We start from the raw sequence: 13,835 nt of genomic DNA, 5'->3' as shown, positions 1-13,835 counted from the left end.
AGCTGCACCTCCAAACTAACGCGTCTCCTGCTCTGCATTCACATACGGTCGATACTTAAGTGTCTTCACACTCGGACAGAAGCCACTTCCACCTGAACACGTAGTTTCTGAAGTCGGAGTAAGGAATATCTAAGCAAAATCTGGATTAGCTAAAAATAGATTTCAGTGTGGATATTATTGAGATGCGCCAATACTTAACTCCAGTGGGCAAGTTTGTTTAGCAGCGCTTCGTAGCCCTCATAACCTCGGATCGCTTTAAAATCGTCAGTTCTTTAATGACTTAACATTTTTTTGTCTCTAAAGCAAACGCAGAACAGTAGCTAATACTACGTACCGTATTTCGCATGTAGAGAGCTGCACCCTCATATGAGATGCACCTAGATATTGACCAATCACATCCGGCTATCTTGAATTGAGGAATCGCATGTAGAGAGATGCACCATGTCTAAGCCAACCAAGTCTTTGCGGAAAAATTTGCGCCGGCAGTCGGTCATTTGCCATGTCACGCACGAAGCCTCGCCCAGTGGGCAGACCACGCGTCGGTGGTAAGGGACGCCACCAGACCAAACACACGGTCAAGGGCATCACGGTGCAGAAGAAGCTACAAATTCTGTCGTTTTGGGAAAATGCTCCTCTTCCTAAAATGCGTCATACCATTGATCAGTTTTGGCACGATCTAAATCCTGATTTTTACAACTCAAAGCGCACTATGATTCAGCGCTGGCGACGGGAGGAAACAAAGCTAAGGTCAGCATTGAAGAAGAATAAAGGTGGCTATCAAAAGGTAAGGAGCTTAGGCGTAGGAACAATTCTGAGTAAGGAGGTAGAATTAGAGATTGTGGAGTGGGTGAACTGCTTAAGGGAAGAGGGTGTACCAGTATCGCCTCGAATGCTAGCGATTCAAGCGCTTCAGACTGCCATGGAAGCTGGCATCAACGGATTTAGAGCTTCAGATAAGTGGATTAAGGGCTTTAGACTTCGACACCGCCTGAGTATGCGTGTACCTACTCGTCAAGGGCAAGTCAGGCCCTCGGATGCTGACAAGGTAAAAGTAGCATTTGCTATTGAAGTTGAGAAGAAGGCTCGTCAGCTGGGTATCAAGCGCATTTTTAATGCAGACCAAACAGGTTCGTTTTTATTTTTATTTTAACTTGATTCTATTAAAAACGCTTTAATTTCACTTTTTATCTAGCTGCTTTCTTTGAATATTTGCCTGTGAAGAGAACTATCAGTAAACGCGGGGCCAAAACCGTTTGGGTGAAGTGTGCTGGAGCCTCTAAAGAAAGAGCTACAGTAATGCTACTGGGAGACTCTGACGGGACTAAATACACCCCGTTTGTCATCTTCAAGATGAATCCATCCAAGAATAAGAGGACTCATGCCGAAAATATCGAAAAGCGCTTTGGATTTGGTGTTAGAACGTGGCCGGAGATCAAGCGCCTTCAAGAAGAGATCAAACTACAAATATACACGAATGCAAAAGGTATGTGTTTTAAAAGCGATTTATTAATAGTTGTAATGATTCTAATTATTTTATACTTAGGCTGGTGGAATAGTTATCTATCGCTGAAGTTTCTGAAGTTCCACTTTGGCGGCCGATCGTTCCAAGAGGAGCCCGTGCTTCTCCTCTGGGACGATTTTAGCGGTCATTGGACCGCAGAGGTTCTTGCCTATGCTTCTTCAATCAACGTCGTGTTGATGAAGGTGCCACCAAATGCTACGTCTGTCTGTCAACCGGCAGACGTAGCATGGAACCATCCTTTCAAAAGCGGACTACGTAGGTGCTGGCTCGAAAATTTGCAAGAACAGCTGCAAAAGCCAAGAGAACAGGGATCAAAGTTCAAGCTAGCGCCGCCTGGACGCGCGGGGATGTGCCGATGGGTGTGCAGCAGTTGGGAAGCTCTGAGTGCTGAAACCATCCAAAATGGGTACAAGAAGTGCGACTTGCGTCTCGACACCGACTGCCTTGCGGCTGCGTCTTTGGTGGACGAATTGCAGCGACTATCGCTAGTAGGACTAAGTACTGACGAAGATCACGATTTTGATAGATGGCTCACCGCAGAGGAGGATGGGCTGACGTAGCCGTCGTGTAAATACACTTTATCTAAAGAAAAAAAAGGTTCCTGTATAATTTGATTGTGTCTTTTGAATATGTATTTATCCGGGTTTGATTTGCTATGTGAACATTAGGTGCATCTCTCTACATGCGAAATACGGTAGTACCTCAAAATAAGAATTTGATACTACTAATATTAGAATTAAGCTCGTATTAATATCAAAATATGAAAGGGCAGAAATTTTAATACTTCCTCGACAGAATGACCCTACCGGTAGTCATTCGCCTATAACTCTACAAGCAACAATTTACTTGCTCTCTTTTGGTAGCGAATTACCGACGCAATTTTCGGAGGACGTACAATGCAGCCATCACAATAGACACCGAAGACGCGGCTGTACGCAGCGCCACAGAGGCCCCATTAGCTGGTTGGTCAGAAATCTGCGGCGTCCCACCGTTCCCGTTACGCAACAAGTATTGCCTTGCATAGCGCAGAAGTGGCATCGTACGCCCCGACGTCCACTTGAGATCCAGTAGCTGCACGAAGCGAAGGAAAATCGCACAACACGCCACCGAACTCAACGCCGACGCGGCCACGAGCTGCGCAAAGGTCAGGAAAACCTTCCGACTTCCTTTGGAAGCATACAGCTGCATCACCAGCAGTGCACTCGACATGGCAGCGGTGCGGTTGAGCGTCTTCGAGCTCGGCAGCTTCACCAACTCCTTGCACCCATTCCACATCCTGGACGCCACGATCTCATTCAGCGCCTGCTCACGTGACGGCGGCGTTCGAACTGTGTCCACCACTTCCGGTCGATGGAAATCAAAGCCCGACATTGTCCTAGTTGGCGGTGTGAGCGTCAACAGCCTCCTCTGCTGCATCCTCACAACCCTGATCTCCTCTGTCTCCTGTATCGTCAACGCCTCCTCACTCGTCTGACTTTCCTCCTGCTTTGCTTCGTCCTGGTCACTGTCACTGCCAGCTGCGGGTAACAACACGTTTTGTACAGAGTCCGGTAACAATGGTAACAATCCTGGCTTGGTCATCATAACTTGAGACTCGGGCGGCATTTGCTCCATCAACTTCATCTGCTCAGCCCTTGTCAATGGAAGTAGAAATGGCAAAAAGGGCGCCACTTTATCTGAAAAGCTCGTGTCAGTCAGCCACTCCAAAAGGGAAGTCCGTAGCAGTAACTCTTGCATGGAGTCGGGTAGGAATCCTACCAAACCTCTCGTGTGCATCTCTTCTTGATACCATTTCCAAATAGGTACACTCCATGAGTAGAGCAGCCCCAGCGACGCGTAGACTAAAGCTACCAACGCCAACATGGCCCTCCTGGATAAAAACTCGGTCAACAGCACAGTGAGCGCAAAAGTGACAGTGAGGCAACTGGCGACGCGTAGTATTAACAAGGCTGCTTCAACCCGCGAGTCGATCTGCGAGTACGCGACGTGGACCAAAAGTAGCCATGTCAACGGCGGGGAAATAGCCCCGAACACCACGAGGTGGTCCACGGCGAATGAGTCGAATTGGACGTTGATTGAGGGAGCCAAACGCCTCATATATTGGTGCGAGTTGTCGTCGAGCCAGGGGTCCAGCGAGAACATTAGCACGCTCAGCAACAGCACGAGTGAGCTCAGAGCCAGCAGCTGCACGCTTAGCGGGTGGCCGAAGCTGCGGCGCAGCACGTGATCCAGCACGCGGACATACAGAGGGCGCATGACAAATATTGTAAAAGGTTTTACTGTACTGCATTCGCCTTAACAAAACCTCTCGTAAATAAAAGTTGACAAACATGATATCCTGTTATACATGTTTGAATACTGGTACATATCCATTGGGCTCCGGTAAAAGTCATACAGATATTAATAAAAGTTATTTTACAGTCCACAATTCTGTTTTATAATGTTCAAAAATAATAGTAATTCTCAAATTCAGTACACTTCAATTTATCTGCAACAATTTGTTACATTCATTCTGGTCCATAAACTCCCATGGAGAGCAACACCCGGACGGCTTGGAGCGCGGCGGCAGGTGCGTGGATCTTCCTACAAATAATGCCCGCTGTCTGCACTCGACAATACCGTGTCCGCACTGTACACGTCACTTTAAAGTGCCCCACAGCCTCCTCATCACATTACATGAGGTAAACAATTTACTAGCTTAACTGCTTGCATGTTCGTTGCCTTACAGAGAAACTCGCTTCCGCCGATTTCCTACTGATCGCCACAGGGGCAGGCTTTTCCGCCGACTCGTCTCTTCCAGTATACGCGTATGGAAATCTCCGAACGCCCTGTAATGCTAGTGAACAGTATTGTAACATTTCTCAAAAAAAATGTTAGAGACATCGCCAAAGTCGACGCCTACGACAAGCTGGACATGGAATACCAGGATTTGTGCGACCCGTATATGCTGGAGCAGGACGAGGAGCTTTTCTACGGCTTCTGGGGTAGCTGCACTAATTCCTACCGGAGCACCAAGCACCACCCGGGATACCAGATAATACTCAAATGGAGAGAAGCCCTTCGGGTCAAAGCCAATTCCAACGGTATACACGGAACGAAATCACGTTTCCGAGCTGCATTTGACCGACTTAAACAGTGCCAAGCTCTTCCAGCGGGGGTGACGAAGGATTGCGTGACAAACGACCCATTCTTCGTCTACACTTCAAATGTACGTGTGTCTAACATCGTTAGCGGTTTAGCCTTTTGGATTTTTGTGACGATTAGTTGTTCGTAGGTTGATTCGCACTTCAAGCGCGACTTTGATCGTACAGAAGTGTATGAGCTGCATGGCAACGTCGAGATGTGGCAGTGTGCGGGTGACGTTGAGACTGGCGCGAGAGAACCGTGTGAGAAGATCTGGAAACTGCCTGCAGATTTCCGGTTTGATGTGGATGAGACGACGATGAAAGCACCTGGAGCTGAAGCCACGACATGCCCAGAGTGTGGAGGCAAAGGACGGCCGAATGTACTCATGTTCCACGACAGACAGTGGATCGCGAACACATCGGACGAGGTACGTGGAGTATTGTGTGCTAAATACTTCTTTAACTTCATGTTTTTTGGTTAGAATGGGTATATCGCCTGGGAATCGGTGATGGAACTAGTAAGTCACATCTGCTGCCGACCTTCGAATAAATGCACTAATCCTTTTGCTGTGTCCAAATAGATGCTGCAGGAAGACCCAACGCTCAACCTGGTGGTACTTGAAATCGGCTGTGGGACTCGGGTTCGTGCCGTTCGTTTTACCGTCAAAAGCTGCCGTATTAGGGCGTGAGTGCTCACTCTTTTCGCCCTGTTAGGTTCCTTCTGTCCGAAGAGAGACCGAAATGGTTGTTGCCGATGTGATTGAGGGCTGCGGTCGTCCGCAGGCGACACTGATCCGAGTCAACCTTGAGATTCCTACTTGCGACAACCCACTTATTGTCGTAAACAACGGCTTCCTTCCGATTCAGTCCAAGGGCTTGGAGGCTTTAGAAGCTATCGACCATGAGCTCACTGTCATCACTCTTCGGGATAAAGACTAAGCGGCAGGTGGTGCGCGAAGTAGAGCTAGATGGCTTCGATGCGTTTATATAGCTACAGGGTTATTGGCACCGACGTTGAACTCGAACTCCTGGAATTTCTCCTGATCTTCAGCTGATATTCGCTCTCCAAGGGAGTTTAAACTGAGGACGTCATCAAAGTCTTGGGCAGCTGTATCGCAGGTGGTTTTTTTTTCATCTACCACCGGGACAAAGGGTGGCGAGAGAGTGCTAGATAACAGTCCCACTCAAGGTTCGTGACCATTCATGCGTCTTAAGCTCAATAATGCTGCCGGAGCCACCACCCAAGCGCTCCGAGTGGATGCTATAGCCCACGCAGAAACGATCGACAACTTTGTGACAGCTTGGCCTTAGTACCAGTTGTGCTATCCAAGAGTTCTATCGGGTAATATTTGTCGTGAAACCCCTTGATCGCATTTGGACACTTTTCGAGGTGCGAGCGCACGCTCCAAGGCCGTCGTCTGAACAGCAACTCGAATGTCAACACACCCAAAATGAACAAATCTGACGGTATTCCGTGGTCAGTAGAGCCTCGGAAGATCTCTGGAGCCATGTACGCGACAGTGCCACTACGACTTTGAAGTCGTATGTTGGCTCTCGGTACCGAGATGCCCAAGTCCGTTAGGCGAGGGTAGTCTCAAACGTCGAGTATAACATTTTCTGGTTTGACGTCGCGACCACGATTAGGAGAGAACGGAGATATGCCAGCGACAACAATACTTCGGCTGTGTAGCACCTCGCCTCTGTCCCTGGAAAACCATCTTTGTGTGTGAATTTGAGATGGTATTTGAGATCTCCACCAAGCCGCAGGTCCATGACGACGTAGCAGTTGTACGAATCCTGAAATATGTGACATATATCTCGCACGAGTAATGGACTGCGGACTTGAATGAGGAGATTTCGCTTGTTCCAGATCATACTGCCACAATTTCGGTTAATACTTGGACAGCGTCTTCACTTGACGGGGCTTGCCTTCTTGCGAATGACAGCATTAACTTTGCCAAATCCGCCCTCGCTGACATCCCGATGTATATCGAAGTGTTTGATGAAAATAACCTCTGGGTTAAAAGGCGCGCTGTCATCTCCCAATTGCGACAAAAATACCCTTAACATTCTGGGTCTCATTATACCCTTACGCGGGCCAGCTTTGGCGATCTATAGAGTGGGCACTAATCCGCCGTGATTCCGAGTTTTGCTTTCCATGCAGCTACCAGTTCTACTTCGTGGTCCTGCCAACCCACGGCAACATGTTAAAACCATGTTAAATTCTGAAATAAATACGGATACGCACTGCTGAGAGGGAGACTTCACGTCGCAGGATCGAGTTGAACATCTCCTCGGTGAGGTTTTCATACGCGACGCTGTCTCCAGCAACAATGAGACCGGAGAGCTCGGCTACGGCGACACGCAGTCGACCGGCGTAAACCATGGCTGAGTCATCGAGTGACTTGTCGGAGAATAACATTCCAACTCCATTCTCACATTGCGGCTGGCGAGGGAAAACAAAGAGCACGGTGCCGACAACGAGGAGGTTGTGTGGGATTCCTCGAGCCTGAAGAAGTTCCAGCAGCGCCCAAGCGATGTGTACGACATGAACAGCGTCCTTAACAGCGTCTTCGGGCTCTATAACATAGCAGGTTGTCCTCCAACTGGGTAGACACTTCACAATTGCGCCCCCGACCTGGAAAATCTCTTCTCTATGCTGCGCTGCAACAGGGAAATTCGCACGTGTAGCATCCCCCATGGGAGGAAAAAAATAGCCTTGGAGATGGAAATGATTCACAGACGACCACGCCCCAGTGCTGTTGAATCCTGCAGTTTGCCCAGCGCACTTTAATCAAGTGGACTAGCTCCTTTTATTGGCAAAGAGGTGAGACGTACCCAGAGCGAAGTCCTCACGGTGCAGTGTATGTGATATACTAAGAGCGTACAACAAGAATTCTTTGGTCATTTGCTGCGACTTTACACGACTCAGCTCGAGCACAAACAGCAAGTGGCCTCGGACCTGTGTGTGTGTTTTTTTAAGTCAGAGAATCTTAGTTGTTAACATAATTTCTTACTTCTTAATACCAGACATTATTTCGTACCAATGGGGCAACATTGACCAGAACAAAATGCTCCACCTCGTTATCACTTCCCACCTCTACTGACTGTACCGATGGAAGCTGATCGTCGTTATCTGTTACAAAGCTTAATCCTCCGAGGAGCTCAGCCCTCCTAAACATAATAATTAGTTGGTGACTAAAGTACAAGCCCATTGAGCAGTCGTACTTGACTTTGGTGAAGTCGAATGATGATTCTGTTGGCTTCACAAATGGTTGATGAGGCTGAGACTGGAGTAGCTGTTTGTCCACTGGGCGCTTGTTCTGCGTATTTCCATCAAGACTTGTGAATCTCAACAGCAACTTGCATCTTTTGCTGCCCTACTTACCTTGATGTGGCTTGGATTAAACTGAATGACGAGTCCCAAGTCGCCAGGGATCGTACGACGGATTGTGTCGCTCACGTTTGTACGAATAACGCCTTTAGATAGTTAATACACAACAAGATCAGCTTCGTTCATGCTTCCAACGTCATTTACCCTTTTTAATCTGTAGTAGACGTACCGGCAGACTCTGCGAGGTCCCATCGATACAGGAACAGCTCACTCGTGCTCGTCGTCGATGACATGGGTTTGGGAAAGGTTGGGCTTTAGGTTAAATACTGAATAAAAGCTAGGACTATTTTAGGGATAAATTAAGCGAGCCATCCCCCCTTGTTTCTAAATCGACCACACACAAATGCCCAAGGGGGCTACGACTAATTGGTGTTCCGGTACTGGTATCTTCAAAAATACTCCCTTTCCCCAAAAGCAATCCACGACACACAATCCGAAAACTGCACGAAACACTATACACCTAGAGCAGCGCAACCATGGGTTCATTGAGCGCAGCCGAGCTCTTTAATGTCAAAGACAAGGTGGTGATTGTGACGGGAGGGGGTCGCGGCATTGGCAAAATGATCGCGGACGGATTCGTGCAGAACGGAGCAAAAGTCTACATTGCGTCGCGCAAGCTCGACACATGCCAAGCCGTTGCAAAAGAGCTTAACACCAAGGGCCCCGGCGTTTGCATAGCCGCACGTGAAGTCTTACAACAAAACTACAGAGGGAAGGTGTGACTGTTCTGATTGGTGTGGCTACGCGTGCATGTAGTTGAAAGTGGATCTGACAAGCGAGGACGAGTGCAAGGCTTTTGCTGCCGAGATTATCAAGAGAGAGTCGCGGCTTGACGTGCTAATTAATAACTCGGGCGATGGATCGGACACCCCCGTTGAAAACACCCCAGCATCCGGTTTGTTGTGTTTAGCTCACGCAACCTACTCTCTCCCTCTCTCTGCAGTCATAACGTTATTGATGTTTTGTGATTGTGCGCAGTGTGGCGGGAAACCTTCGCTCTTAATGTGACATCGGCGTATCTGCTTACTCGGTTCTTGCTACCACTTCTCGATGCGGCTTCAACGACGTCGGATGCGGCCCGAGTCATCAATGTTGGTTCGATCGGAGGAATCGTGCCGCAAAAGCTCAACACGATGGTGTACGACTCGTCCAAGGCGGCGCTGCACCACTTGACCCGCATTCTGGCCGCCAAGCTTGCCCGTCGCCCGAATGGCGGACACATCCTTGTCAACTCCATCACGCCGGGATATGTTCCTTCGAGGTTGACTGAGGGCGTCGCGTACGTAACGGGGAAGCGCTTCGAAGAGATTGGGCATGTAATCCCAGTTGGACGAATGGGAGAAGCCTCGGACATGGCTGGGCTGGCTATTTTCTTGGCCTCCAAGGCGTCTGGATGGATTTCTGGCCAAGTTATCACGACTGATGGAGGTATGATTGGCGCTGCTGAGACCGGAGTAGGTCCATCGAAGCTCTAGGGTTTCAACTTCGTCATTGGCATTCCGTCAAGAAAAATGTGCTGCTACTTAAAGTACTGTATGTCAGCCGAAATGATGGACACCTTGCAACTTAATTAATTCCCATAAAGTACGAAGTAATAACTTACTGTACCAAACGTGTAGTACGAAGTACCAGAATCAGCTCTCGTATCGAAAGCTTGTCCGGTAAATTATTCTATTACTACTACATGTTTACTTACTGCTAACTCTTTTAAGCATTCAATTGCATGTATTATAGCGGCAGAAAATGAAGGGGCTAGTAATCAAATCCCCATGGGGTGCTCAATTTTGATAAAACCAGATATGACATTTAGATATGTGATAAAACCGCCCATTTTGAGTATGATTTTGGTGTTAAAACCGGCTAATTCGCAGTAGTTTTGTCGCTACAGGCTCCCTAAAAAGGTGTCTCCGAGGACCTTTAAACGGGGAAACAGTTGCTATAATGCTGATATTCTATTGGTCAAGAGTGTGGAAAGGGCAAAACAGTTGTACAAACAGGCTTTAAAAATAAAACGTTCAAATTTAAAAAGAAGGATTTGTATAAATTTAAAGAGTAATTACTCACCATCTTCCTCATGAGCTTCTTGCGACCTCGTGCTGAATGGTACCTTCTACTAGCGAAAGCATTAAATTATGGAAGTGAGTATTTTGCCCGACTGGCTAACCGACTATACAATTATACTCCCCAACATGCATAAAATGGACTTAGCCGACGGTCTTGGCAACACTCGCTCGGAATTAATTTCTATTCCCAGACACAGCGCCTTGCCGAGTCGAGGACTTAGAGACCGGGTGGGGCAGGCCGCGCAGCGGCGCCCCCCGAGCGCAGCGCAGCAAGCGAAGAGAGGGGCGGGCCCACGGCTATAAGTCCGCAGACGAGTGCAAACGCGCTAGTGTCCTACCTTTACTCCAATTTAACCGTACTATACTTTCTGTACACGTATAAAAGTCGATGCTATGTTACCTCAGTCGGGCAAAATAACGAGTGCCTTAAATTATAAGATTTTCATATGATATCACGACAGAGCGGTTTTAACCCTACATAGGCCAAAATGACAAGCGCACCTCGGCGAAATTGGTGTCTGGGTCGAGGTTCCATGCCCAGAGCACCCGAAAAACTGTGCTTTTCCCAAGGCGCGTCGCCTCTTTAGTTCGATCGCGCGAGTCCCGCCCTCCACTTCTGCCTGCTTTGGCCTCGGCGACGAAATAATCATATACATTGCAAACTAGGGTTATCTCGTCCGGACTGAGCTGGTGTCTGCGTTGCATTGCACTTCCTGAAATGAAAGAGATGAAGAGTCTTAATTTATGGAAGAAGGAACTACGAAACCTCAGCTTTCTATCCGCGCCCTTTGCACTTAATTTAAGGCTATTTTGGTGAAGTTATCGCCGATTATCCAAAGATAATAATTTATTTTGGATTAGCTAGCCCCATCATTTTCTGCCGCTATAATACCTCGCAGGATGTGAAATCAAATTATTCGCGGGTTCTAGTCGAAGTTTCCAGGATGGGCTGATTAAATGGGCCGAGCCAAAAACCGATCCTATCGGCTTATGCACTTGATATCACTATTGCTCATTTTGGATTAGGCGTCGGACTTTAATGGAGCGACAGGGTACCATCCGTAACTTTGTCTGTCGATTCTCTTAATTTTTGTATCGGGAAAGCCGGAGAATTAGGCAAATTTGACCGGAATTCACAATACCGGTAAGTAGATTAAAAAATGGTCAAGGATAGAGGCACCAAACGAGAACTCGTAAAAAATGTGTGTTGGCCCAGCATTGTTGGGGCCCCAAACAGCTTAAAGACGCGAAACCAAGAATGTTGGGGCACGAAACAAAGAATGTTTTACTGTATTACCCACTACGCACTGTATAAAATGACACGATGTCGTGTCTCGCAAATCCTGAAATTCATCAGCACCGGCGGCAATGTTATCACCAAAGAAGTGCCCTGCATGATCAAGGGAGCACCGACACGGCTCTGAGTATAGCTAGCTAGGTCATGCCCAAGCCAACCTCTCAAGCGCTTACAATTTAAAGCACTAGCACGGATTCATTAAATTCCGTTTCGGATGGAGCATCACCTTTTACACCCTAGCCCTGTTTGGTGCCTTTATCCAGTTTATAGCCCGCGTTTGTTATTTAAGAGTGTGTACCACACTAATGTGGTGTACAGCACGCCCAATTGAACCTTTATTGTTTACTTGACGTTCTTGCTAAAAACTTCGACGTCAAGTCTGTTCACAATCTAATCTTCCCTCTTCGTGAACACGTCTAATAACGTCTCCCGTTGCAGCAATGAGCGCTTTAAACCTGAACAATCTCTTCGACGTCAGGAACAAGGTCGTCGTCATCACGGGCGGTGGACGAGGTATCGGCAAGATGATGGCCGATGGCTTCGTGCAGAACGGAGCCATAGTCTACATCGCCTCACGCAGTCTTGAGGCGTGCGAAGCCACCGCCAAGGAGCTCAATGCCAAGGGCCCTGGCAAATGCATCCCGGTAACTAACGGTGACTGCTACAATTGCAATGAAAGCCGTATCTGACTCTGTTATTTAACTAGCTGCAAACCAATCTGCTGAGTGAAGCTGGCTGCAAGGAGCTGGCCGAGCAGATCGCTCAAAGGGAGAGCAAAGTGGACGTGCTCATCAACAACTCGGGCGTCTCGTGGGGTGGAGACTTCGACCATCACACGGAATCGGCCTGGAACAAGGTGCTGACGGTCAACGTGACGTCGCCCTTCCACTTGACCAAGTTTCTTTTACCACTGCTGGACAAGGCAGCAACAACGTCTGACGCGGCTCGTGTCATCAATGTTGGCTCAGTAGCTGGCCTTATGCCCCAGCAGATCGATACTATCGCCTACGACACGTCCAAGGCTGCCATTCATCACATGACTCGCGGGCTGGCAGCTAAGCTGGCGCGTCGTCCGAACGGCGGCCACATCCTCGTGAACGCCATTGCGCCGGGTCTTGTGCCGTCCAAGATGTCCAAGGGCATATCGGTGGTTACTGGTCTCGGCATGGACGACCTTGCAACGGGTATTCCCATTCAGAGATTCGGTCTGGACTCGGACATGGCTGGTCTTGCTATTTTTCTGTCATCCAAGGCGTCCGGATGGATTACTGGAATGGTGATTGCTTCGGACGGAGGCCAAGTGTACACCATGGAGACTGGCGTGGGTCCCTCTAAGCTGTAAACGACTATTGTACTGGCAAGATGAAACCCAACACCAAACATTGCCCCTTCACAACTTCTCACCCAATTACCCAATTTATATGAGCTTTTGTTGTTGGAAAGATAACGATTTCTTCTCTTAAGTAGTCATAATCATACTTGAATATATGCTCAAATGCACATGCTACACTTAATCGAAAAGTGCGTGTCTTTCGTTCCACCAAAAAAACGAGGCTATGTTCTTGACATATGGCATCAGATGTTTTGGTCCTTACAAACTTTAGTATTACAATCAACAATGCCCTTTTTACTCATTTCTATGCACATTTGATCCTAGGAAGTGGGGCTGTCGGCGATGCGTTTAGCACTGCATGCAGCAATCCCTACGCTGCTCCTGTAGCTAAAACCAACTTTTGCAGATGCGTTGCATTCCAAGCTGCATTCTGGCGTAAAGCTTGTCACTTTAGGCTTCTTTGTTTATTAAATATCGCAAGAAATGTTCTGTGCATGCATGATCAGCATCAATTTCCCGCAGACGTTTGAGCTTCCACCATTTTAATAAATGACAAGAAAGTCGAACAATGTGTGTTTGTCTGTGATCTCTGTGCTACCCTGTTTCCATTGGGGGTCTGCCGGCATTAATCCGATAATTACTTTTGTATTTATGGGCAAAACAAAAAAATGGTGGTGCATTTCATCTCGCCAGTACAATAATACAGTACGCAGTCTTTAAACGTATGTTTTATCCGATGGATTGAAGAACTCCTATTTCTTTCGTCATGCATCTGCAGTGTCTATCTATCGCCGCGATGATTGGATAGGTACACTAATATTCTGTTTCTTAGCGAAAGAAGTAGTAGGACCAGAAAACATTTTATAATAAATAATACCACGGTACTGGTATTTTTTTGCCATATTTATTATTTTTGGTTGTCGTCGATCTCGCATAAAATTATTACTGCTAGTCCACAGAGTTGATACAGTTGCGTTGATCATACCATTTTGTAACGGGGTACAATCCAGTGTACCCTCAGGTTACGTATAGAGTGACCCGTCACTCTTGTGGACACCTGGTACACGGTACCAAATGCTCTAGGAGCCAGTCAGGGCATAG

General features: G+C 47.7%; 6 protein-coding genes across 6 annotated transcripts; 3 read left to right on the top strand and 3 right to left on the bottom strand.

Moving 5' to 3' along the window:
* Nucleotides 1-2,389: 2,389 nt before the first annotated feature.
* Nucleotides 2,390-3,799, bottom strand: PITG_02906 (uncharacterized protein; the record flags this gene model as incomplete). The annotated part of the gene is made up of 1 exon (XM_002907723.1): nt 2,390-3,799. One exon carries the CDS (start codon nt 3,776-3,778, stop codon nt 2,390-2,392), a length of 1,389 nt encoding a protein of 462 aa, XP_002907769.1.
* A 241-nt stretch (nt 3,800-4,040) lies between these two features.
* PITG_02905 (uncharacterized protein) lies at nt 4,041-5,883 on the top strand (the record flags this gene model as incomplete). The annotated part of the gene is made up of 7 exons (XM_002907722.1): nt 4,041-4,091; nt 4,251-4,329; nt 4,400-4,730; nt 4,797-5,075; nt 5,130-5,165; nt 5,229-5,288; nt 5,362-5,883. The coding sequence occupies 5 exons, from the start codon at nt 4,437-4,439 to the stop codon at nt 5,584-5,586; spliced, it is 894 nt and encodes a 297-aa protein (XP_002907768.1).
* PITG_02904 (protein kinase) lies at nt 5,631-6,522 on the bottom strand (the record flags this gene model as incomplete). Its single annotated transcript, XM_002907721.1, has 3 exons — nt 5,631-5,830; nt 5,920-6,240; nt 6,300-6,522. The coding sequence occupies 3 exons, from the start codon at nt 6,520-6,522 to the stop codon at nt 5,631-5,633; spliced, it is 744 nt and encodes a 247-aa protein (XP_002907767.1).
* A 36-nt stretch (nt 6,523-6,558) lies between these two features.
* Nucleotides 6,559-8,274, bottom strand: PITG_02903 (protein kinase; the record flags this gene model as incomplete). Its single annotated transcript, XM_002907720.1, has 6 exons — nt 6,559-6,662; nt 6,735-6,759; nt 6,896-7,227; nt 7,486-7,609; nt 8,036-8,127; nt 8,211-8,274. 6 exons carry the CDS (start codon nt 8,272-8,274, stop codon nt 6,559-6,561), a joined length of 741 nt encoding a protein of 246 aa, XP_002907766.1.
* Nucleotides 8,275-8,601: 327 nt separating this feature from the next.
* Nucleotides 8,602-9,829, top strand: PITG_02902 (carbohydrate esterase, putative; the record flags this gene model as incomplete). Its single annotated transcript, XM_002907719.1, has 4 exons — nt 8,602-8,709; nt 8,798-8,936; nt 9,020-9,495; nt 9,776-9,829. The coding sequence occupies 4 exons, from the start codon at nt 8,602-8,604 to the stop codon at nt 9,827-9,829; spliced, it is 777 nt and encodes a 258-aa protein (XP_002907765.1).
* A 2,012-nt stretch (nt 9,830-11,841) lies between these two features.
* PITG_02901 (glycoside hydrolase, putative) lies at nt 11,842-12,743 on the top strand (the record flags this gene model as incomplete). The annotated part of the gene is made up of 2 exons (XM_002907718.1): nt 11,842-12,045; nt 12,108-12,743. 2 exons carry the CDS (start codon nt 11,842-11,844, stop codon nt 12,741-12,743), a joined length of 840 nt encoding a protein of 279 aa, XP_002907764.1.
* Between the last annotated feature and the right edge of the window lie 1,092 nt (nt 12,744-13,835).

This window comes from Phytophthora infestans, genomic scaffold (assembly GCF_000142945.1).
Source record: "Phytophthora infestans T30-4 supercont1.3 genomic scaffold, whole genome shotgun sequence".
NCBI lineage: Eukaryota > Oomycota > Peronosporomycetes > Peronosporales > Peronosporaceae > Phytophthora > Phytophthora infestans.
This window is presented reverse-complemented; position numbering and strand designations above follow the sequence as displayed.